Source organism: Cherax quadricarinatus, chromosome 29, assembly GCF_038502225.1.
Source record: "Cherax quadricarinatus isolate ZL_2023a chromosome 29, ASM3850222v1, whole genome shotgun sequence".
Classification (NCBI taxonomy): domain Eukaryota; kingdom Metazoa; phylum Arthropoda; class Malacostraca; order Decapoda; family Parastacidae; genus Cherax; species Cherax quadricarinatus.
Window position 1 is genome coordinate 14,604,598 of NC_091320.1, and position 27,555 is coordinate 14,632,152.

General features: G+C 40.4%; 1 protein-coding gene across 2 annotated transcripts in view; it reads left to right on the forward strand.

The window, feature by feature from the left end:
• Nucleotides 1–27,555, forward strand: part of LOC128690367 (coagulation factor IX-like) — a 227,205-nt gene that overhangs the window by 194,155 nt on the left and 5,495 nt on the right. For both annotated transcript variants that reach the window (XM_070089614.1, XM_070089615.1), the window contains exons 7-8: nt 7,587–7,727; nt 18,808–18,985. In XM_070089614.1, coding sequence (XP_069945715.1) covers nt 7,587–7,727; nt 18,808–18,985 — 319 coding nt within the window. The remainder of the gene's footprint in view (nt 1–7,586; nt 7,728–18,807; nt 18,986–27,555) is intronic.

Sequence of the window (27,555 nt, forward strand, 5' to 3'; positions counted from 1 at the left end):
CACTGATACTGCATCACTGATACTGCCTCATTGATACTGCATCATTGATACTGCATCACTGATACTGCCTCATTGATACTGCATCATTGATACTGCATCACTGATACTGCATCACTGATACTGCCTCATTGATACTGCATCATTGATACTGCATCACTGATACTGCCTCATTGATACTGCCTCATTGATACTGCATCACTGATACTGCCTCATTGATACTGCATCATTGATACTGCATCACTGATACTGCCTCATTGATACTGCATCATTGATACTGCATCACTGATACTGCATCACTGATACTGCCTCATTGATACTGCATCATTGATACTGCATCACTGATACTGCATCACTGATACTGCCTCATTGATACTGCATCATTGATACTGCATCACTGATACTCCATCACTGATACTGCCTCATTGATACTGCATCATTGATACTGCATCACTGATACTGCCTCATTGATACTGCCTCATTGATACTGCATCACTGATACTGCCTCATTGATACTGCATCATTGATACTGCATCACTGATACTCCATCACTGATACTGCATCACTTATACTACATCACAGGTACTGCATCACTGATACTGCATCACTGATACTGCATCACTGATACTGCATCATTGATACTGCATCACAGGTACTGCACTCAGTGATGAGAGGTATAAGGTGTGGTGGCCAGAGAGAGGACACAGCCTCTCATTAGGTTTGGGTTTCTCAGTATATTCTTATTCTCTTTTTATTTATTTGCTGTCCTGTCAACAGTCGTTATATACACCTAAAACACCAGTCAACGGAATCAAGAAAATTTCCTTATCGCGCCAGATATTGTACAAGATTTACCCAGAAACATTGTCTACAAACCTCACTTGATGAGTCAAGCTTCGTACCATCTGTGACTGACACACCTCACCAGCTGTGATGAGTCAAGCTACGTACCATCTGTGACTGACACACCTCACCAGCTGTGATGAGACAAACTACGTACCATCTGTGACTGACACACCTCACTAGCTGTGATGAGTCAAGTTCCATACCATCTGTCACTGACACACCTCTCTTCATCAGCTGTGGTGGTCAGCTGGACATAAATCCTGGAGGCGGTAAGTACAGTACCTGCACTCTGAAGAAGGGGTGGGGATATTTGCTGTTTTGAACTGCAGTATCAGCGCGCCTCTGGCAAGACAGTGGTGGAGTGAAGGATGGTAAAAATGTTTCTTCCTTTTTGGTCACTCTACCTCGGTGGGAGACGACCGCTTTGTTGAATATATATATATCATATATATATATATATATATATATATATATATATATAATATATATATATATATATATATATATATATATATATATATATATATATATATATATATATATATATATATATATATATATATATATATATATATATATATGTATGTATATATATATCTATATATATATATATATATATATATATATATATATGTGTATATATATATATATATATATATTTCTTTCAACACACCGGCCGTATCCCACCGAGGCGGGGTGGCCCAAAAGGAAAAACGAAAGTTTCTCCTTTTACATTTAGTAATATATACAGGAGAAGAGGTTACTAGCCCCTTGCTCCCGGCATTTTAGTTGCCTCTTACAACACGCATGGCTTACGGAGGAAGAATTCTGTTCCACTTCCCCATGGAGATAAGAGGAAATAAACAAGAATAAGAACTAGAAAGAAAATAGAAGAAAACCCAGAGGGGTGTGTATATATGTGCTTGTACATGTATGTGTAGTGTGACCTAAGTGTAAGTAGAAGTAGCAAGACGTACCTGAAATCTTGCATGTTCATATATATATATATATATATATACATATATATATATATACATATATATATATATAAATATATATATGTATTATATATTATATATATATATATAAATACATATATGTATTATATATTATATACATATATATAAATATATATATGTATTATATATGTATATATATATATATATATATATATATATATATATATATATATGTATATATATATATATATATATATTATGTGGATTAAAGTAAAGGTTGGATGCGAAAAGTGGGTCATAATAAGCGTGTATTCACCTGGAGAAGAGAGGAATGCAGAGGAGAGAGAGAGATTTTGGGAGATGTTAAGTGAATGTATAGGAGCCTTTGAACCAAGTGAGAGAGTAATTGTGGTAGGGGACCTGAATGCTAAAGTAGGAGAAACTTTTAGAGAGGGTGTGGTAGGTAAGTTTGGGGTGCCAGGTGTAAATGATAATGGGAGCCCTTTGATTGAACTTTGTATAGAAAGGGGTTTAGTTATAGGTAATACATATTTTAAGAAAAAGAGGATAAATAAGCATACAAGATATGATGTAGGGCGAAATGACAGTAGTTTGTTGGATTATGTATTGGTAGATAAAAGACTGTTGAGTAGACTTCAGGATGTACATGTTTATAGAGGGGCCACAGATATATCAGATCACTTTCTAGTTGTAGCTACACTGAGAGTAAAAGGTAGATGGGATACAAGGAGAATAGAAGCATCAGGGAAGAGAGAGGTGAAGGTTTATAAACTAAAAGAGGAGGCAGTTAGGGTAAGATATAAACAGCTATTGGAGGATAGATGGGCTAATGAGAGCATAGGCAATGGGGTCGAAGAGGTATGGGGTAGGTTTAAAAATGTAGTGTTAGAGTGTTCAGCAGAAGTTTGTGGTTACAGGAAAGTGGGTGCAGGAGGGAAGAGGAGCGATTGGTGGAATGATGATGTAAAGAGAGTAGTAAGGGAGAAAAAGTTAGCATATGAGAAGTTTTTACAAAGTAGAAGTGATGCAAGGAGGGAAGAGTATATGGGGAAAAAGAGAGAAGTTAAGAGAGTGGTGAAGCAGCAATGTAAAAAGAGAGCAAATGAGAGAGTGGGTGAGATGTTATCAACAAATTTTGTTGAAAATGAGAAAAAGTTTTGGAGTGAGATTAACAAGTTAAGGAAGCCTTTAAAACAAATAGATTTGTAAGTCGAAAATAGGAGAGGAGAGTTATTAAATGGAGAGTTAGAGGTATTGGGAAGATGGAGGAAATATTTTGAGGAATTGTTAAATGTTGATGAAGATAGGGAAGCTGTGATTTCGTGTATAGGGCAAGGAGGAATAACATCTTGTAGGAGTGAGGAAGAGCCAGTTGTGAGTGTGGGGGAAGTTCGTGAGGCAGTAGGTAAAATGAAAGGGGGTAAGGCAGCAGGGATTGATGGGATAAAGATAGAAATGTTAAAAGCAGGTGGGGATATAGTTTTGGAGTGGTTGGTGCAATTATTTAATAAATGTATGGAAGAGGGTAAGGTACCTAGGGATTGGCAGAGAGCATGCATAGTTCCTTTGTATAAAGGCAAAGGGGACAAAAGAGAGTGCAAAAATTATAGGGGGATAAGTCTGTTGAGCATACCTGGTAAAGTGTATGGTAGAGTTATTATTGAAAGAATTAAGAGTAAGACGGAGAATAGGATAGCAGATGAACAAGGAGGCTTTAGGAAAGGTAGGGGGTGTGTGGACCAGGTGTTTACAGTGAAATATATAAGTGAACAGTATTTAGATAAGGCTAAAGAGGTCTTTGTGGCATTTATGGATTTGGAAAAGGCGTATGACATGGAGGATAGGGGGGCATTGTGGCAGATGTTGCAGGTGTATGGTGTAGGAGGTAGGTTACTGAAAGCAGTGAAGAGTTTTTACGAGGATAGTGAGGCTCAAGTTAGAGTATGTAGGAAAGAGGGAAATTATTTCCCAGTAAAAGTAGGCCTTAAACAAGGATGTGTGATGTCACCGTGGTTGTTCAATATATTTATAGATGGGGTTGTAAGAGAAGTAAATGCGAGGTTCTTGGCAAGAGGCGTGGAGTTAAAAGATAAAGAATCACACATAAAGTAGGAGTTGTCACAGTTGCTCTTTGCTGATGACACTGTGCTCTTGGGAGATTCTGAAGAGAAGTTGCAGAGATTGGTGGATGAATTTGGTAGGGTATGCAAAAGAAGAAAATTAAAAGTGAATACAGGAAAGAGTAAGGTTATGAGGATAGCAAAAAGATTAGGCGATGAAAGATTGGATATCAGATTGGAGGGAGAGAGTATGGAGGAGGTGAATGTATTCAGATATTTGGGAGTGGACGTGTCAGCGGATGGGTCTATGAAAGATGTGGTGAATCATAGAATTGATGAGGGGAAAAGGGTGAGTGGTGCACTTAGGAGTCTGTGGAGACAAAGAACTTTGTCCTTGGAGGCAAAGAGGGGAATGTATGAGAGTATAGTTTTACCAACGCTCTTATATGGGTGTGAAGCATGGGTGATGAATGTTGCAGCGAGGAGAAGGCTGGAGGCAGTGGAGATGTCATGTCTGAGGGCAATGTGTGGTGTGAATATAATGCAGAGAATTCGTAATTTGGAAGTTAGGAGGAGGTGCGGGATTACCAAAACTGTTGTCCAGAGGGCTGAGGAAGGGTTGTTGAGGTGGTTCGGACATGTAGAGAGAATGAAGCGAAACAGAGTGACTTCAAGAGTGTATCAGTCTGTAGTGGAAGGAAGGCGGGGTAGGGGTCGGCCTAGGAAAGGTTGGAGGGACGGAGTAAAAGAGGTTTTGTGTACGAGGGGCTTCGACTTCCAGCAAGCATGCGTGAGCGTGTTTGATAGGAGTGAATGGAGACAAATGGTTTTTAATACTTGACGTGCTGTTGGAGTGTGAGCAAAGTAACATTTATGAAGGGGTTCATGGAAACCGGCAGGCCGGACTTGAGTCCTGGAGATGGGAAGTACAGTGCCTGCACTCTGAAGGAGGGGTGTTAATGTTGCAGTTTAAAAACTGTAGTGTAAAACACCCTTCTGGCAAGACAGTGATGGAGTGAATGATGGTGAAAGTTTCTCTTTTTCGGGCCATCCTGCCTTGGTGGGAATCGACCAGTGTGATATATATATATATACATATATATATATATATATATATATATATATATATATATATATATATATATATATATATATATATATATATATATATATATATATATATATGTGTGTGTGTGTGTGTGTGTATATATGTATATTATATCTATATATTATATCTATATATATATATATATATATATATATATATATATATATATATATATATATATATATATATATATATATATAAAAGATGGGGTGGTAGGGGAAGTGGAATATTCAAATGGCTTCAGGAAGAAATCCAAATATTCTTCCTTGAAGCCTTTTTATCCATATATATATATATATATATATATATATATATATATATATATATATATATATATATATATATATATATATATATATATATATATATATATATATATATATATATATATATATGTCGTGCCGAATATGTAAAACTGGTCAGTTAGCAACAACTCATTTAAAATTAAGTCCTTTCTAAAATTTTCTCTTATACGTTTAAAGATATATTTTTTTTCATTAATGGTAATGTAAAAATTTTTAATTTTGCACCAAAAGAATCTTAGAAAACTTACCTAACCTTATTATAACAAGAACAATTTATTTTAGCCTAACCTAACTAAATATAGTATTTTAGATTTGTTTACAATAATTTAATACTAAAAAAACACAGTGAACTATATTTTTTTCGTTAGGTTCAGAATGATTTTGGCGAAATTGTTGCATACACAAATTTTCACTTGTCATATATGGCAAGATGAGCGTTGCTATTTAAGCCAAAATCGCAAGTTGTGCCTATTCGGCACGACATATATATATATATATATATATATATATATATATATATATATATATATATATATATATATATATATATATATATATATATATATATATATATATATATATATATATATATATATATATATATATATATATATATATATATATATATATATGCAAGGAATTCGCAAGAGCAGGCGAAATATACACAAACACTGATCTCTGGCTGAAGGAGACTCGAACATACGAACCTTGGAACAAGGTATGCAGTGCTTTACCAATCTACCCACACTGGACAATACCTTGGAGTCCAGCTTGCGCTAGACTTTGATCCAAGGCAGCCAGCTTTCAGGGAGAAGGCTTACAGCTTTTCATCTCATCCCCTGCATGCATCTGCCTTACTAGAGATTTTTAACAGCCACAGATCAGTGTTTGTGTATATTTCGCCTGCTCTTGCAGGCCTAGCCGCCCCCATCCTCACTGAACATAGGTGTATTTGCGGCAGGGCGACACCTGATCAATTCGGACTTCATGGCCTCGTGTGTCACACAGCAGAAGGGAAGTATGCCAGACATGAGGAGGTCAGTGACATCATAAAGAGAAGCCTCGCCTCAGCCCGTTGCCCAGCTCAATGGGAACCTCAAGTACAGAGGTCTGATGGAAGTCAAAAGCGTCCTGATGGAGCCACTATGCTACCCTGGAAGGATGGAAAGCAGATTGCCTGGGTCTACATCTGTGCCGCCACATTGGCAGACACCTACTTGCCATACTCCATAGTGGAAGGGGGTGGAGCTGCCAGCCACAGGGAGACCCAGAAGATCCGAAAATATGAAGACCTTTCCCCTTGCTATAACTTCATTCCAATAGGGTCGGAGACCCTTTGAGCATGGGGCAAGTGTGCTCTAAAGTTCCTCAAAGAGCTGGGTGAAAAGCTCATCATAGAAACCAAGTACCACAGGGCGACCAGCTTCCTCTTTCAGAGACTCAGTGTTGCGATTCAGAGAGGAAATGCCTGCAGTATTCTGGGCACACGGCCCACCGCAGGGGAGCTGGACGAAATATTCGAGATGTAGCTCTGAGTTACCTATGTTGTTTTACTTTCTGTTGTATTTTTGTGAATGTTTGGCCAATGTATTTTGTCTTTAAATAAAACATACCTGAAATATAGGGGGTGGTAGGAGAAAATTCTCAAACAGCTTCAGGGAAAACCTTGAGTTTTCCCTGAAGCAAGTTTATTCTTTTCTCTGAGGATGAGGGTCCCCAGGACAGCTCTAGAGGTGGTACCTCCCTATATATATATATATATATATATATATATATATATATATATATATATATATATATATATATATATATATATATATATATATATATATATATATATATATATATATATATATATATATATATATATATATATATATATATATATATATATATATATATATATATATATATATATATATACATATATATATATATATGTATATATATATTTATGTATATATTTATATATATATATATGTATGTATATATTTATATATATATATATGTATTTATATATTTATATATATATATATTTTTCTATATTTTTATATATATATATATATATATATATATATTTATATATTTGTGTATATATTGTCATTTTACACCTTATCCCTCACTGATATTTCAAATTCTGACAAATGTGTGACCTTCACATATAAGGGTAGCATCCAGTGCTGCTGTGTCTGGCACTGACTTTATATTGTTAGTGTTTCTTTGCTTCTCAATCTATGTGGAACTTTTTAATCTTCTCGTGCAGCATTACCTGATACATAGCTTTTCTCAGCCACGTTACCGAACAGACCTGTCACTGCTGCTACCAGTACCACAACTTCAACCACAACAACTACCACCACAACAACTACCACCACAACAGCCACGACCGTCAAACCGTCAACTGAACCGGGCAGTGTAAAACCTAGACAAGGTACGTGTATTATGTTTCGCTTGGTTCTGTTTGTTGGGGTTTAGTATCCACGTGTAGAACCTCACATTCTCATCTAATGTGGTTTCACCTGGCCCAGTTAAACCTTATCATATATTCTTCAGATTTCACGTACAGTGTGGAGGCAGCAGTCACACTCTTCACGTACAGTGTGGAGGCAGCAGTCACACTCTTCACGTACAGTGTGGAGGCAGCAGTCACACTCTTCACGTACAGTGTGGAGGCAGCAGTCACACTCTTCACGTACAGTGTGGAGGCAGCAGTCACACTCCTCTTGTTCACTTCCTTCAATTCATAGTTTTATGTGTTTATCATTTGAATTAGTTACTATTCGTATCACCTCCCATGTTTATCTGTATCTTATAAGTCACGATCACATCTCTGGTTCTTTGATTCTCTAGAAATGTGAGAATTAACTATCCTAACCAGTGTTAATATTCCATCCCTGGAGCTTCTGAGACCAACCTTGTAGGAAACCTCTCAATTTTACGTTTCACTTTGTATGTTTGTTGAGGTAATGGCTTGACGCTGGTGCCAGCTGGTGCAACTACTATATGAAGTGTTCTGTTCAGTTTCCTGAACGTTATTTTGTTTTCTAGCTAAGCGTTTGCAAGCAATGTCATCTCTTAGGAGAGAGGTTTGGTGCTATGTCCTCCTCTAGATCCTTTCCTTCCAGAAGGTACACTGTTCCTGGCTTATCTCTCGTCTTGCCATTATCATCAGCTTACATTTGTTGGGATGATTTCCATGAGCCACTTGCTGGATCATTCCTGCAACTCGTTTAATTTTTCTGAATCATGTTGCAGTCTTCAACTGGCAATATTCACCTCGTTACCTTTGCATCATCAACACACTGACAGCACGGAGTATAATACCCACGACAGTTATTTATATGTATTAATACTAAATGATGTCAAACCCTGACTCTGATTACTGTCTTTTCAATACTTCGTCTTGACTCTCTGACCTCTGTAATAAATTGTTCGAATGTAAGTTGAATGTTTTCAAGACCTGCAGTACTCACTCAGTACTCAGTAGACACTCAGTACTCAGTAGTCACTTAGTACTCACTAAGTACTCACTCAGTAGTCACGAAGTACTCACTAGGTACTCAGTACTCGCTCAGTACTCAGTACTCACTCAGTACTCACCCAGTAGTCACTCAGTACTCACTAAGTACTCACTCAGTATTCACTAAGTACTCACTCAGTACTCGCTCAGTACTCAGTACTCACTCAGTACTCACCCAGTAGTCACTGAGTACTCACTAAGTATTCACTTAGTACTCACTAAGTACTCACTAAGTGCTCACTCAATACTCAGTTTAGTCAGTACTCAATAAATAGTCACTCATTAGTCACTCAGTACTCACTCAGTACTCAGTACTCACTAAGTATTCACCAAGTACTCAGTAGTCACTCAGTCGTCACTCAGTACTCACTAAGTACTCACTCAATACCCACTCAGTTTTCACTAAGTACTCACTCAGTGCTCACTCAATGCTCAGTACTCACTCAGTACTCACCAAGTATTCACCAAGTACTCAGTAGTCACTCAGCAGTCACTCACTAGTCACTCAGTACTCAATAAGTACTTACTAAGTACTCGCACAGTAGTCACTCAGTAGTCACTCAGTACTCACTAAGTACTAAGTACTAACTCAGTTCTCACTAAGTACTCAAGAAGCACTCAATAGTCACTCAGTGGTCAGTCAGTACTCACTAGGTACTCAGTACTCACATAGTAGTCACTCAGTACTCGCTAAGTATTCACTTAGTATTCACTCAGTACTCACTAAGTACTCAAGAAGCACTCACTCAGTAGTCAGTCAGTACTAAGTACTCACGCAGTACTCACTAAGTACTCACTCAGTACTCACTAAATACTCAATAAGTACTCACTCAGTAGTCACTCAGTAGTCACAAAGTACTCACTAAGTAGCCACTCAGTACTCACTCAGTATTTAGTACTCATTCAGTAATCACTCAGTAGTCACTCATTAGTCACTCACTAGTCAATCAGTACTCACTCAGTACTCAGTATTCACTAAGTACCATTCATTACTCATTACTCAGTACTCACTAAGTACTCACCCAGTACTCAGTAGTCACTTAGTACTCACTAAGTACTCACTCAATACTCACTAAGTACTCACTCAGTACTCACTAAGTACTCACTCAGTACTCATTAAATGCTCAGTACTCACTCAGTACTCACTAAGTACTCAGTACTCACTCAATATTCACTCAGTACTCACTAAGTACTCACTCAGTACTCAGTACTCACTAAGTACTCACTCAGTACTCACTCAGTAGTTACTCAGTAGTTACTCAGTAATCACTAAGTAGTCACTCAGATGTCACTCAGTACTCACTAAGTACTCACTAAGTACTCAGTGAGTGCTGAGTACTTAGTGAGTACTAAGTACTCACTAAGTACTAAGTGATTACTTAGTACTCACTACTCACTTAGCACTCACTCATTACTCACTAAGTACTCAATAAGTAGTCATTTAGTACTCACTAAGTACTCACTTAGTACTCAGTATTCACTAAGTACTCACTCGGTATTCAATAAGTACTCACTCAGTACTCGCTCAGTACTAAGTACTCACTCAGTACTCACTACTGACTCAGTAGTCACAAAGTACTCACTAAGTAGTCACTCAGTACTCACTAAGTACTCACTCAGTACTAACTCAGTACTCACTCAATAGTCACTAAGTCACTCAGTCACTCAGAAGTCACTCATTACTCACTAAGTACTCCCAAAGTACTCACTCAGTACCCATTAAGTTCTCACTCAGTACTCACCCAGTACTCACTCAGTACTCCGTACTTACTCAGTACTCGGTAGTCACTAAGTAGTCACTCAGTAGCCACTCAGTAGTCACTCTGTACTCACTAATTACTCACTCAGTACTCACTTGGTGCTCACTCAGTACTCACTCACTTGGTAGTCACTCAGCACTCAGTACTCACTCAGTACTTACTAAGTACTCACTCAGTAGTCACTCAGTAGACACTCAGTACTCACTCAATACTCAGTAATCACTAAGTACTCACCCAGAATTCACTCAGTATTCACTCAGCACTCACTAAGTAGTCACTCAGTAGTCACTCAGTACTCATTCAGTACTCACTCAGTAGTCGTTCAGTAGTCACTGAGCACTCACTAAGTACTCACTCAATACTCAGTAGTCACTAAGTAGTCACTCAATAGTCACTCAGTACTCACTCAGTACTCACTAAGTACTCACCAAGTACTCACTCAGTAGTCACTCACCACTAAGTACTCACTCAGTACTAAATACTCACTAAGTACTCAGTACTCACTCAGTACTAAGTAGTCACTCAGTAGTCACTCAGTACTCACTAAGTACTCACTCAGTAGTCACTCAGTAGTCACTCAGTACTCACTAAGTACTCACTCAGTAGTCACTCAGTAATCACTCAGTACTCACTCAGTAGTCACTCAGTAGTCACTCAGTACTCACACAGTACTCACTCAGTAGTCACTCAGTAGTCACTCAGTACTCACACAGTACTCACTCAGTACTCACTATGTACTCAGTAGTCACTCAGTACTCAATCAGTACTCAGTAGTCACTCAGTACTCAATCAGTACTCAATACTCATTAAGTACTCACTCAATACTCACTAAGTACTCGGTACTCACTAGGTACTCTTTTTTATTTAAAGCAGACAGTAAGTTAACTCAAGTTACAATCTGGGTATATTACACTGGGACAGTTTGAAGGTATTTTGTAGGTTGTGTATATCAATAGTAAATATTTAAATTATATTATTGGAATGTTAAAGTTATATTATTGGAATATAATATTGAGCGCTGGTGAAAATAGTTTAGGTAATTGGGCGATCTTAATTTAAGTATTGAGTATTTAATATTTAGTTTAGGGTGAGAAGATGGTTTTTGAGAAGAGTCTTAAATTGATGTTCAGACCGGGTTACTTTAGTATTTATTGGTAATGAGTTCCAAATTTTGGGGCCCCTTATGTGCATAGAGTTCTTAGACAGTATGATATGGACACGGGGTACATCAAAAAGTGATCTGTGTCTTGTGTTATGGTCGTGTGTCCTGTTAAGGTTGGTGAGGAGAAGTTTGAGTGGAGGGTTTATGTTTGCGTGTAGTGTTCTATGTATGTAGTAGGCACAAGAATAAGTATGGATGTTCTTTATGGTGAGGAGTTTTAGACTTTTGAATATTGGTGGAGTATGCTGTCAGGAGTGGGAATTTGTTTTCATTCTGATTGCAGCCTTTTGCTGTGTTATTAGTGGTCTTAGGTGATTTAATGTTGTTGATCCCCATGCACAAATTCCATAGGTGAGATAAGGGTAGATGAGTGAATGATACAGCGCAAGGAGAGCTGATTGTGGAACATAGTACCGTATCTTTGATAGTATGCCTACTGTCTTAGAGATTTTATTGGAAATTTGTTGTATATGGGTCTAGAATTTAAGACTACTGTCAAGGTGGATTCCCAGGAATTTTCCCTCTGTGCGTCTTGTGATGGGTGATCCATTTAGCGTTATGTTAAGTGAAACATTTGCAGCCCTGTTTCCAAACTGAATGAAATAGGTTTTGTCAGTATTGAGTGTAAGCTTATTAGTCATTATCCAGATAGATATTTTCTGCAATTCAGCATTAACAGTATTGGCCAGTATGACTGGGTTTGGGTGAGAGAAGACGTATGTTGTGTTATTTGCAAATAGTATGGGTTTGAGTAGTTGTGATGCATTCGGTAGGTCATTGATGTAAAAGAGAAAGAGGAGAGGGCCAATTACACTTCCTTGTGGAACACTGACTGTAGTTGGTTGTGTGGAAGAGTTAGCTCCATTTGTGTACACATATTGGCTTCTGTTACTAAGGTATGACTTTAGGTAGTTGAGGGAATGCCGTCTTATACCACAGTGTGTTAATTTATTGTGCAGGAAATCATGGTCGTCTGTATCTAAAGCTTTACGTAAATCAATGAAGTTTCCCAGCGGGACTTCTTTCTTCTCGAGAGCGGTGTGTATTAGTTCTAGCATTTATGTTTTTATTAGTCCTGAATCCAAACTGAGAAGGGTTGAGCATGTCTTGAGAGACGAGGTAGGAATAGATCTGTCTATGAATGAATTTTTCGGAGATTTTAGAGAGCAGAGGTAAATTAGATACTGGTCTATAGTTATTCAAGTCAGCTTGATTACCTCCTTTGTAGATCGGGGTGACCCTCGCTGTTTTGAGAATTGTTGGGAAGGTGGAGGATTTGATGGATTTGTTAGAGAGTGTTGCAACCATTGGTGACAGTACTTGTGAAGCTTTTTTGTACATCAAAGGTGGTAAGTTATTTATGTCTCTTGCCTTGTTTTTAAGGGTGTTGATGATGAGCAAGACTTCTGTTGGGTTGGTTGGAGCTAGGAATAGTGTATTCAGGTAGGTACCTGTAAGGTTGTCTGATGGACGGATGTTTGACATTGGGATTTTGCTCGCTAGATTCTTTCCTATGGCGGAGAAGAAAACATTGAGTCTGTTTGCTGTTTCAGTTGGTGAGAGTCGGGGTTCGTCTGATTTTGTTAATTTGTTTTGTTTTGTTTTTGGATATCTTTTTAGTTCCTAGAATTTCAGATAGGGTTTTCCAGGTCTTTTTCATATCACCTTTTATATTAAGTAATTTTATGGTTTAATATTGAACTGTTGTATTAATACTGAAGACAATAATATTGATCTTTAGTGGAAGTGATAATTAAAGTTAATAGTTTGTTGGTAATGGTAGTCAAAAGAGACGATAAAGAAACAAAACTTAATAGTTTATAAAGAGTAGATTAAAATAAGTAATTACATAGTAGAGTGACATAGCTGTGTTATTATAGCACAAGTTTGATAATATAAACTTCTACTGGTTATCTCTTGTATAATTATACTTTATATTGGTAAACAAGTAATGGTAAATTAAAAGTAAATAAAAAATAAAGAAGAAGGTTAGTTAACAATTATTATAGTACAATTATAATGACGTGATATTGTACTGGGGCATTATAATGTTATCAAGATGTCACACGAAGACTGGATTTTAAAACTAAAATAATAAAAATATAACATTTAGTATCTAAATTAGCACTTTAATTAGCACCTTAATTAGCACCTTAATTAGCACCTTAATTAGCACCTTAATTAGCACCTTGTATGTGTAACTGAGAATTAAATATTACTGTTCACTAACAAATATGAAAGTAATAGTTAAAATTAATATTAAAACTAAAAGTGCACAAGACACTGAGTGTAAGATTAAGTGAAAAGTTTACTCTAATGTACTTGTTAGTAACATAGTTAAAGTTGCGGTTTAAAAAAACAAGTAGAGGAATAAATGTAAACACTGTAAATGGTAGTGGCCTGCACTATGAATGTAAACACTGTAAATGGTAGTGGCCTGCACTATGAATGTAAACACTGTAAATGGTAGTGGCCTGCACTATGTAAACACTGTAAATGGTAGTGGCCTGCACTAGGTGGTTAGGAAGGCAAGCTGTGAGGTATAATAGTTAAGTTACTAGTATATAAATGTACGAGGCAATTTCTGGATTGATTACAGAAATTTAAGTCACACGAGCAACTGTGTGAGAAACATGAGACAGTGAGGTAGTAGATACTATTCGGTAAATTAAAATGTTTTGCCAGAATGCTAATGTTGAAATTGAAAGGCTGAGTCGACAATTAGATGAAATAATCTTACTAATATCTATGTCTGTTTTGCATGACGATCAACGTAGTGCAACATGCATTGCGTTGATCGTCATGCAAAATAGTCATAATTTCTGTATAGAAGCTCTGGGTCGACAAATATCAATAAGCCTCTGGTAATATAGTTATTTAAAGTGGCTGAGATGGCTGATGATTGTATATGGTCTCTCCATGGTGTTACTGTGTCAAATATAAGTAACATTAGGTCAAATGATAGTTGTTAAACACAGCAACACCATGGAATTTTTGTACAGAGAATATCTTGAGTAGATCTCTGAGTCTGGTGAGGCCAACTACTTTCACTAGTTGGCCTCACCAGAATTTAAGCATGTCTTCAACTGCTGCATCTCTTTACATCTACAGTTTCATTGATAAATCTAGGGGTTACTATACAGGGCTCATCTACTTCCACTAGTAGGCCTCATCTACATTCTACAATCTCTTCAAGTTCTGCACTTCTCCACTTTCTCCACTGGCCCAGCCTACATTTGAAGAAGCTGAAAGTGGATGCTCTGCAGGTGCCAGGTATTCTCAAGATGCTCTCCAACCATTGGTGGACCGTGATAAAACTGTACAAGGCTTTGTGTCACTCCAGGCTGGAGTGTGGCTGTCAGATCTTCCTCGCTACACTTAATAAATCTTGTCCATCACCCAGGGATACCGTTTAACATTACTGAATTACGTACATACTCTAATGAAAGACTATGTTGAGTGTCATGAACCTTCCCTGGATCTCTACCATGAGGCTCTGCGTCTCTGCTACCTGTTTTGGCTTTGCCGTACACATGACAACTTAGCTAATTCTAGGGACTTCTTAATAGAGAGGGGTGAATAATATGCTCATCATGCGAAGCTTTCTGTGATGTTTCGTGTTCAGATACTTATTGATCTTCCGTGTTATTGCCTCGATGTGTCTATGGTAAGAGACATTGGCTTTTATCCTTGAGCATCTTGGATTGAACCTGAGGCAGAAGTCTTGCATAGGTTCCCCGAGGTTCCGAGCTCCAGTGGGAACCTTGGTTAATATTTTAGATCAGGAATTTGTTAATGCATCAAGGATCAAGGTCTTTACTGAGAGGATGATGTAGGCTTTGCAATTTTCACAGGTGAGGACTCATTACACAAATAACCTTCACATAGGAGAGAGAAACTTACGACGACGTTTCGGTCCGTCGACAGAAGCTTGTCTTTTCTACGTGCGAGTTATTTGTGTATTATTCCAGTCAGGGTGTTGTGCCTTTTTGTTATTCTTGAGGACTCATTGTTTTGCACAGTTACCAAGTGAGTCTTCCTTGTTCACTGTGGAGATCTTTGTAATCCTCACTGCTCTCCTCCTGATAGCTGGTTTAATTGGATTTTAATTCAATGTCTACTCAGACTCCAATGTGCTTTAAAAGATTCCAGAGCGGTAAGTTACCTTCCACACGTGATACGAGGATACAGAGTTATGTTGCTATCCAGACCATTATGGTGTCCCAGGCCATGAACGAGCACATGCTGAGGTGAAGGCTGCTGTAATCTCACTCTGCAGCTGACTTTCGCCATACACTGACTTGATAGGTGACATTGTTTGGGAAATGGTGGGGCTAGTGGGCCCTACACACAAGAAGCAAGTTATATAGGGTTTGTCAGGACACGGGTGTTTGTTAGGATGTGGGTGTTTGTCAGGGGAAGGGTGTTTGTCAGGAGGTGTTGGGTGTTTGTCAGGAGGTGCTGGGTGTTTGTCAGGAGGTGGCAAGTGTTTGTCAGGAGGTGGTAAGTGTTTGTCAGGAGGTGGGTGTTTGTCAGGATGAGGGTGTTTGTCAGGGAAAAGGTGTTTGTCAGGAGTGTTGGGTGTTTGTCAGGAGGTGATTGTTTGTCAGGAGGTAGGTGTTTGTCAGGAGGTGGTAAGTGTTTATCAGGAGGTGGGTGTTTGTCAGGAGGTTGGTGTTTGTCAGGAGGTGGTAAGTGTTTATCAGGAGGTGGGTGTTTGTCAGGAGGTGGGTGTTTGTCAGGAGTTGAGTGTTTGTCAGGAGGTGAGTGTTATCAGGAGGTGTTGTGTGTTTGTCAGGAGGTAGGTGTTTGTCAGGAGGTGGGTGTTTGTCAGGAGGTGAGTGTTATCAGGAGGTGTTGGGTGTTTGTCAGGAGGTAGGTGTTTGTCAGGAGGTAGGTGTTTGTCAGGAGGTGGGTGCTTGTCAGGAGGTGAGTGTTATCAGGAGGTGTTGTGTGTTTGTCAGGAGGTAGGTGTTTGTCAGGAGGTGGGTGTTGTCAGGAGGTGTTGGGTGTTTGTCAGGAGGTGGGTGTCTGTCAGGAGGTGGGTGTTGTCAGGAGGTGTTGGGTGTTTGTCAGGAGGTGGGTGTTTGTCAGGAGGTGGGCGTTGTCAGGATGTGTTGGGTGTTTGTCAGGAGGTGGGTGTTTGTCAGGAGGTGGTAAGCGTTTGTCAGGATGTGAGTGTTTGTCAGGAGGTGGGTGTTGTCAGGAGGTGTTGGGTGTTTGTCAGGAGAAAGGTGTTTTTCAGGAGGTGGGTGTTGTCAGGAGGTGTTGGGTGTTTGTCAGGAGGTGGGTGTTTGTCAGGAGGTGGGTGTTGTCAGGAGGTGTTGGGTGTTTGTCAGGAGGTGGGTGTTTGTCAGGAGGTGGGCGTTGTCAGGATGTGTTGGGTGTTTGTCAGGAGGTTACCTGGAGGTTACCTGGAGGTTACCTGGAGGTTATTCCGGGGATCAACGCCCCCGCGGCCCGGTCCACGACCAGGCCGTGTAAGTGTTTGTCAGGATGTGGGTGTTTGTCAGGAGGTGGGTGTTGTCAGGGGGTGTTGAGTGTTTGTCAAGATGTGGGTGTTGTCAGGAGGTGTTGGGTGTTTGTCAGGAGAAAGGTGTTTGTCAGGAGGTGGGTGTTGTCAGGAGGTGTTGGGTGTTTGTCAGGAGGTGGGTGTAGTCAGGAGGTGTTGGGTGTATGTCAGGAGAAAAGTGTTTGTCAGAAGGCGGGTGTTGTCAGGAGGTGTTGGGTGTTTGTCAGGAGGTGGGTGTTGTCAAGAGGTGGGTGTTTGTCAAGAGGTGGGTGTTGTCAAGAGGTGGGTGTTGTCAGGAGGTGGGTGTTGTCAGGAGGTGTTGGGTGTTTGTCAGGAGGTGGGTGTTGTCAGGAGGTGTTGGGTGTTTGTCAGGAGGTGGGTGTTTGTCAGGAGGTGGGCGTTGTCAGGATGTGTTGGGTGTTTGTCAGGAGGTGGGTGTTTGTCAGGAGGTGGTAAGTGTTTGTCAGGATGTGGGTGTTTGTCAGGAGGTGGGTGTTGTCAGGAGGTGTTGGGTGTTTGTCAGGAGGTGGGTGTTGTCAGGAGGTGTTGGGTGTATGTCAGGAGAAAAGTGTTTGTCAGAAGGTGGGTGTTGTCAGGAGGTGGGTGTTGTCAGGAGGTGGGTGTTGTCAAGAGGTGGGTGTTGTCAGGAGGTGGGTGTTGTCAGGAGGTGTTGGGTGTTTGTAAGGAGAAAACTGTTTGTCAGGAGGTGGGTGTTGTCAGGAGGTGGGTGTTGTCAGGAGGTGGGTGTTGTCAGGAGGTGGGTGTTGTCAGGAGGTGGGTGTTGTCAGGAGGTGGGTGTTGTCAGGAGGTGTTGGGTGTTTGTAAGGAGAAAACTGTTTGTCAGGAGGTGGGTGTTGTCAGGAGGTGGGTGTTGTCAGGAGGTGGGTGTTGTCAGGAGGTGGGTGTTGTCAGGAGATTGGTGTTGTCAAGATGTAGGTGTTGTCAGGAGGTGGGTGTTGTCAGGAATTAGAGGTTTCAACTATTTCGGAAGAAATGGTCACTTTGAGTGGACTCTGTTTGGAGTGAGGCTGGACACAGACACACATCTCACTGCTCCTGCCCCTTCCTGTCTGTCTGTGTAGTCTGTGGCGTTAAACTGACTGTAGAGCACTTTTTAACTGCCCGTTCATGACCTAGGCTTTCCTCATGGTTCTCATAATTACTAGGGTGACTGTGGTTATTTGGGGGAATTTTGGGGAGAGTATTTAGACACTAACAATTAATGGGATTTTTAACTAACGCTGGTTATTATCTCTGTGAGAAAGTATTTATCTCTGTTGTATATTTTATTAGCTGTTTATTTTAGTCTGGATGTTCTTATGTGTATTTTATTTACTTTTTCTGTTATCAAGAGTGCTGAGTGATCTTTAAATCTGAAAACTCTGCATGTTTCATTGTTCATGGAATTATAATAACAATTACAAACAAACCATGAAACGGGTGGGGGTTGAACCCATGACTCACTCGCCATGGGATCATACGCCACCCGTTCCAGGTATTTTTTACGTCTCATTCGCCATTCTTTGACCATTCTAACATCTTGGTTACCACTTACAGTGTGCGGCCTCAACTCTAAGAAGTCTCTGTTTAACCGCATCGTGGGAGGCAACCCAGCAGATCCCAAGGACTGGCCCTGGATGGTCGCCCTCCTGCGCACCTCGGGCAGTGCCCAGTACTGCGGGGGCACCCTCATCACTGACAGACACATTCTTACTGCTGCACACTGCCTCAAACCGTCAGTATCTCACTCTCTCTCTCTCTCTCTCTCTCTCTCTCTCTCTCTCTCTCTCTCTCTCTCTCTCTCTCTCTCTCTGTCTCTCTCTCTCTCTCTCTCTCTCTCTCTCTTTCCCTCTTTTTTTTTTTTTTTTTTTTACACAGGGTTTGACAAGGTTAAGGATCCCTAGTTTTATTGGCAAGCTATTTACAGGTTAAGGATTCCTAACTTTATTGGCAAGCTAAGAGCTGTTACCTACATCAGCTCATTTGAAAGTATTTCTATTGTTATGAGACATACAAGTAGGGAACAGGATGAAGTTGGAGCCATCTGTGGGCCAGCAGTTTCATTTGATCAACTGACGTTATCTCGTTGACATCATTATGCTGTACGAATGTGTTCCATACTCGAGTCATCCTGGGTATATAGGATCTCTGATAAAGTGATGTTCTGGAGAAGGGTACAGCCAGAGTGAAGTTGCTGCTTTCTGCCCGTCTTGTGGCATAAAAGCTTGTTTCACGCTGTCCTCGAAGTGGATCCAAGTGTGGTACTTGACAATATTGGCCTTGTACATAACAGTAAGGCCTCCCACATCCCTCCTGTGTTGAAGGCTCTGCTGAAGTGACAGATCTATCCAGGATGGGTCCAGGCGAGAGATGAGACGTCTTGCTCTGTTCTCTACTCTGTCAAGCAGTCGCAGATGAGAGGGGGGGGGGAGGCAACCCAAGAAAGTGGAGCATACTCAAGGTGTGAGCGTACTTTTGCCTCGTACAGAATCTTGCAACCCCTACTGTCAAGCAGATGCGAGATACGGCGAAGTGCTGTAAGCTTCCTTGCTGCCTTGTTTGCAAGATTTACAACATGGTTCTTCATGGTTAGTTTGGAGTCAAATTTCACCTCAAGGATATCAACTTCTTCTCCAGGTGCCAACACCCTCCCATTCATCCTTACTACTGCACCAGCATTCTCTCTCTCTCTCTCTCTCTCTCTCTCTCTCTCTCTCTCACATACCTGCTCGTGATATATTTTTATTAATATAAATATATCATGTTGAGGTCAAACAGCCCTGAAATTTATTAAAATGAATAATTATATTGATAATATAAACTAGAGAACATCTTAAGTTCTTCATTAAGAAAGTCAACCCAGTGTTGATTTTTTTATATTTGATGTTTTTCTCCTAGTTGATTAGTTTCTTACGTTTAAAGTCTATCGACTACATGAGGGTATTAAGGCTACATGTACACACAATAAACTGAGGATATAGAAATATGTACATTGAGAGATGTGAACTGACAGATATATGTTGAGAGACATACACTGAGACACATACACTGAAACACATACACTGAGACACATACACTGAGAGACATACACTGAGACACATACACTGAGAGACATACACTGAGAGACATACACTGAGAGACATACACTGAGACACATACACTGAGACACATACACTGAGAGACATACACTGAGACACATACACTGAGAGACATACACTGAGACACATACACTGAGAGACATACACTGAGAGACATACACTGAGAGACATACACTGAGAGACATACACTGAGAGACATACACTGAGAGACATACACTGAGAGACATACACTGAGAGACATACACTGAGACACATAAACTGAGACATACACTGAGAGACATACACTGAGAGACATACACTGAGACACATACACTGAGACACATAAACTGAGACATACACTGAGAGACATACACTGAGAGACATACACTGAGAGACATACACTGAGACACATACACTGAGACACATAAACTGAGACATACACTGAGAGACATACACTGAGACACATACACTGAGACACATACACTGAGACACATAAACTGAGAGACATACACTGAGACACATACACTGAGACACATGCACTGAGACATACACTGAGACACATACACTGAGACACATACACTGAGACACATACACTGAGACACATACACTGAGAGACATACACTGAGAGACATACACTGAGAGACATACACTGAGACACATACACTGAGACACATACACTGAGAGACATACACTGAGAGACATACACTGAGAGACATACCCTGAGACACATACACTGAGACACATAAACTGAGACACATACACTGAGAGACATACACTGAGAGACATACACTGAGAGACATACACTGAGACACATAAACTGAGACATACACTGAGAGACATACACTGAGAAACATACACTGAGACACATACACTGAGACACATAAACTGAGACATACACTGAGAGACATACACTGAGACACATACACTGAGAGACATACACTGAGAGACATACACTGAGAGACATACACTGAGAGACATACACCGTGAGACATACACTGAGACACATACACTGAGACATATACACTGATAGACATACACTGAGAGACATACACTGAGATACATACACTGAGAGACATACACTGAGAGACATACACTGAGAGACATACACTGAGACACATACACTGAGAGACATACACTGAGACACATACACTGAGAGACATACACTGAGAGACATACACTGAGAGACATACACTGAGAGACATACACTGAGAGACATACACTGAGAGACATACACTGAGAGACATACACTGAGACACATACATTGAGACACATACACTGAGACACATACACTGAGAGACATACACTGAGAGATATACACTGAGAGACATACACTGAGAGACATACACTGAAAGACATACACTGAGAGACATACACTGAGAGACATACACTGAGACACATACACTGAGAGACATACACTGAGAGACATACACTGAGAGACATACACTGAGACACATAAACTGAGAGACATACACTGAGAGACAAACACTGAGACACACTGAGAGACATACACTGAGAGACATACACTGAGACACACTGAGAGACATACACTGAGACACATACACTGAGAGACATACACTGAGACACATACACTGAGACACATACACTGAGACACATACACTGAGACACATACACTGAGAGACATACACTGAGAGATATACACTGAGAGACATACACTGAGAGACATACACTGAGAGACATACACTGAGAGACATACACTGAGAGACATACACTGAGACACATACACTGAGAGACATACACTGAGAGACATACACTGAGAGACATACACTGAGAGACATACACTGAGAGACATACACTGAGACACACTGAGAGACATACACTGAGAGACATACACTGAGAGACATACACTGAGAGACATACACTGAGACACACTGAGAGACATACACTGAGACACATACACTGAGAGACATACACTGAGAGACATACACTGAGAGACATACACTGAGAGACATACACTGAGACATAAACTGAGAGACATACACTGAGAGACATACACTGAGAGACATACACTGAGAGACATACACTGAGACACATAAACTGAGAGACATACACTGAGAGACATACACTGAGAGACATACACTGAGACACACTGAGAGACATACACTGAGAGACATACACTGAGAGACATACGCTGAGAGACATACACTGAGACACACTGAGAGACATACACTGAGAGACATACACTGAGAGACATACACTGAGAGACGTACACTGAGAGACATACACTGAGACACATACAATGAGAGACATACACTGAGACACATACACTGAGAGACATACAATGAGAGACATACACTGAGAGACATACACTGAGACACATACACTGAGACACATAAACTGAGAGACATACACTGAGACACATACACTGAGACACATACACTGAGAGACATACACTGCGACACATACACTGAGAGACATACACTGAGACATATACACTGAGACACATACACTGAGACACATACACTGAGAGAAATACACTGAGACACATACACTGAGACACATACACTGAGAGACATACACTGAGAGACATACACTGAGAGACATACACTGAGAGACATACACTGAGACACATACACTGAGAGACATACACTGAGAGACATACACTGAGACATATACACTGAGACACATACACTGAGAGACATACACTGAGAGACATACACTGAGAGACATACACTGAGAGACATACACTGAGAGACATACACTGAGACATATACACTGAGAGACATACATTGAGAGACATACACTGAGAGACATACACTGAGACACATACACTGAGAGACATACACTGAGAGACATACACTGAGACACATACACTGAGACACATACACTGAGACACATACACTGAGAGACATACACTGAGAGACATACACTTAGAGACATACACTGAGACATATACACTGAGAGACATACACTGAGAGACATACACTGAGAGACATACACTGAGACACATACGCTGAGAGACATACACTGAGAGACATACACTGAGAGATATACACGGAGAGACATACACTGAGAGACATACACTGAGACACATACACTGAGACACATACACTGAGAGACATACACTGAGAGACATACACTGAGAGACATATACTGAGACACATACACTGAGAGACATACACTGAGAGACATACACTGAGAGACATACACTGAGAGACATACATTGAGAGACATACACTGAGAGACATACACTGAGAGACATACACTGAGAGACATACACTGAGAGACATACATTGAGACATACACTGAGAGACATACACTGAGAGACATACACTGAGAGACATACATTGAGAGACATACACTTAGAGACATACACTGAGACATATACACTGAGAGACATACACTGAGAGACATACACTGAGAGACATACACTGAGACACATACACTGAGATACATACACTGAGAGACATACACTGAAAGACATACACTGAGAGACATACTCTGAGAGACATACACTGAGACACATACACTGAGAGACATACACTGAGAGACATACACTGAGAGACATACACTGAGACACATACACTGAGACACATACACTGAGAGACATACACTGAGAGACATACACTGAGACACATACACTGAGAGACATACACTGAGACACATACACAGAGAGACATACACTGAGAGACATACACTGAGAGACATACACTGAGAGACATACACTGAGACACATACACAGAGAGACATACACTGAGAGACATACACTGAGAGACATACACTGAGACACATACACTGAGAGACATACACTGAGAGACATACACTGAGAGACATACACTGAGAGACATACATTGAGAGACATACACTGAGAGACATACACTGAGAGACATTCACTGAGAGACATACATTGAGACATACACTGAGAGACATACACTGAGAGACATACACTGAGAGACATACATTGAGAGACATACACTTAGAGACATACACTAAGAGACATACACTGAGAGACATACACTGAGACACATACACTGAGAGACATACACTGAGACAAATACACTGAGACGCATACATTGAGAGACATACACTGACAGACATACACTGAGAGACATACACTGAGAGACATACACTGAGACACATACACTGAGAGACATACACTGAGAGACATACATTGAGAGACATACACTTAGAGACATACACTGAGAGACATACACTGAGAGACATACACTGAGACACATACACTGAGACACATACACTGAGAGACATACACTGAGAGACATACACTGAGAGACATACACTGAGAGACATACACTGAGACATACACTGAGACGCATACATTGAGAGACATACACTGACAGACATACACTGAGAGACATACACTGAGAGACATACACTGAGACACATACACTGAGACACATACACTGAGAGACATACACTGACAGACATACACTGAGAGACATACACTGAGACACATGCACTGAGACGCATACATTGAGAGACATACACTGACAGACATACACTGAGAGACATACACTGAGACACATACACTGAGAGACATACACTGAGAGACATACACTGAGACACATACACCGAGAGACATACACTGAGAGACATACACTGAGAGACATACACTGAGACACATACACTGAGAGATATACAGTGAGACACATACACTGAGACATACACTGACAGACGTACACTGAGACACATACACTGAAAGACATACACTGAGACACATACACTGAGAGATATACACTGAGACACATACACTGTGACATACACTGAGAGACATACATTGAGACATACACTGAGAGACGTACACTGACAGACATACACTGAGAGACATACACTGAGAGACATGCACTGAGAGACATACACTGAGAGACATACACTGAGACACATACACTGAGACATACACTGACAGACATACACTGAGAGACATACTCTGAGGGACATACACTGAGACACATACACTGAGACATACACTGACAGACATACACTGAGAGACATACACCGAGACACATACACTGAGAGACATACACTGAGAGACATACACAGAGAGACATACACTGAGACACATACACTGAGAGACATACACTGAGAGACATACACTGAGAGACATACACTGAGACACATACACTGAGAGATATACACTGAGTCACATACACTGAGACATACACTGACAGACATACACTGAGAGACATACACTGAGACACATACACTGAGACACATACACTGAGAGACATACACTGAGACACATACACTGAGAGATATGTACTGAGACACATACACTGAGACATACACTGAGAGACATACACTGAGAGACATACACTGAGAGACATACACTGAGAGACATACACTGAGACATACACTGAGAGACATACACTGACAGACATACACTGACAGACATACACTGACAGACATACACTGAGACACATACACTGAGAGACATACACTGACAGACATACACTGAGACACATACATTGAGAGATATACACTGAGACACATACACTGAGACATACACTGAGAGACATACACTGAGAGACATACACTGAGAGACATACACTGAGAGACATACACTGAGAGACATACACTGAGAGACATACACTGAGACACATACACTGAGAGACATACACTGAGAGACATACACTGAGAGACATACACTGAGAGACACACACTGAGAGACATACACTGAGAGACATACACTGGGAGACATACACTGAGAGACATACACTGAGAGACATACACTGAGAGACATACTCTGAGAAACATACACTGAGAGACATACACTGAGAGACATACACTGAGAGACATACACTGAGAAACACACACTGAAAGACATACACTGAGAGACATACACTGGGAGACATACACTGAGAGACATACACTGCGAGACATACACTGAGAGACATATACTGACAGACATACACTGAGAGACATACACTGACAGACATACACTGACAGACATACACTGAGAGACATACACTGAGACACATACACTGAGAGACATACACTGAGAGACATACACTGAGACACATACACTGAGACATACACTGAGAGACATACACTGCGAGACATACACTGCGAGACATACACTGAGAGACATACACTGAGAGACATACACTGAGAGAGATACACTGAAAGACATACACTGACAGACATACACTGAGACACATACACTGAGAGACATACACTGAGAGACATACACTGAGAGACATACACTGAGAGACATACATTGAGAGACATACACTGAGAGACATACACTGAAAGACATACACTGACAGACATACACTGAGACACATACACTGACAGACATACACTGAGAGACATACACTGAGAGACATACACTGACAGACATACACTGAGAGACATACACTGAGAGACATGCACTGAGAGACATACACTGAGAGACATACAATGAGACACATACACTGAGACATACACTGACAGACATACACTGAGAGACATACTCTGAGGGACATACACTGAGACACATACACTGAGACATACACTGACAGACATACACTGAGAGACATACACCGAGACACATACACTGAGAGACATACACTGAGAGACATACACAGAGAGACATACACTGAGACACATACACTGAGAGACATACACTGAGAGACATACACTGAGAGACATACACTGAGACACATACACTGAGAGATATACACTGAGTCACATACACTGAGACATACACTGACAGACATACACTGAGAGACATACACTGAGACACATACACTGAGACACATACACTGAGAGACATACACTGAGACACATACACTGAGAGATATGTACTGAGACACATACACTGAGACATACACTGAGAGACATACACTGAGAGACATACACTGAGAGACATACACTGAGAGACATACACTGAGACATACACTGAGAGACATACACTGAGAGACATACACTGACAGACATACACTGACAGACATACACTGAGACACATACACTGAGAGACATACACTGACAGACATACACTGAGACACATACATTGAGAGATATACACTGAGACACATACACTGAGACATACACTGAGAGACATACACTGAGAGACATACACTGAGAGACATACACTGAGAGATACACTGAGAGACATACACTGAGAGACATACACTGAGAGACATACACTGAGACACATACACTGAGAGACATACACTGAGAGACATACACTGAGAGACATACACTGAGAGACACACACTGAGAGACATACACTGAGAGACATACACTGGGAGACATACACTGAGAGACATAC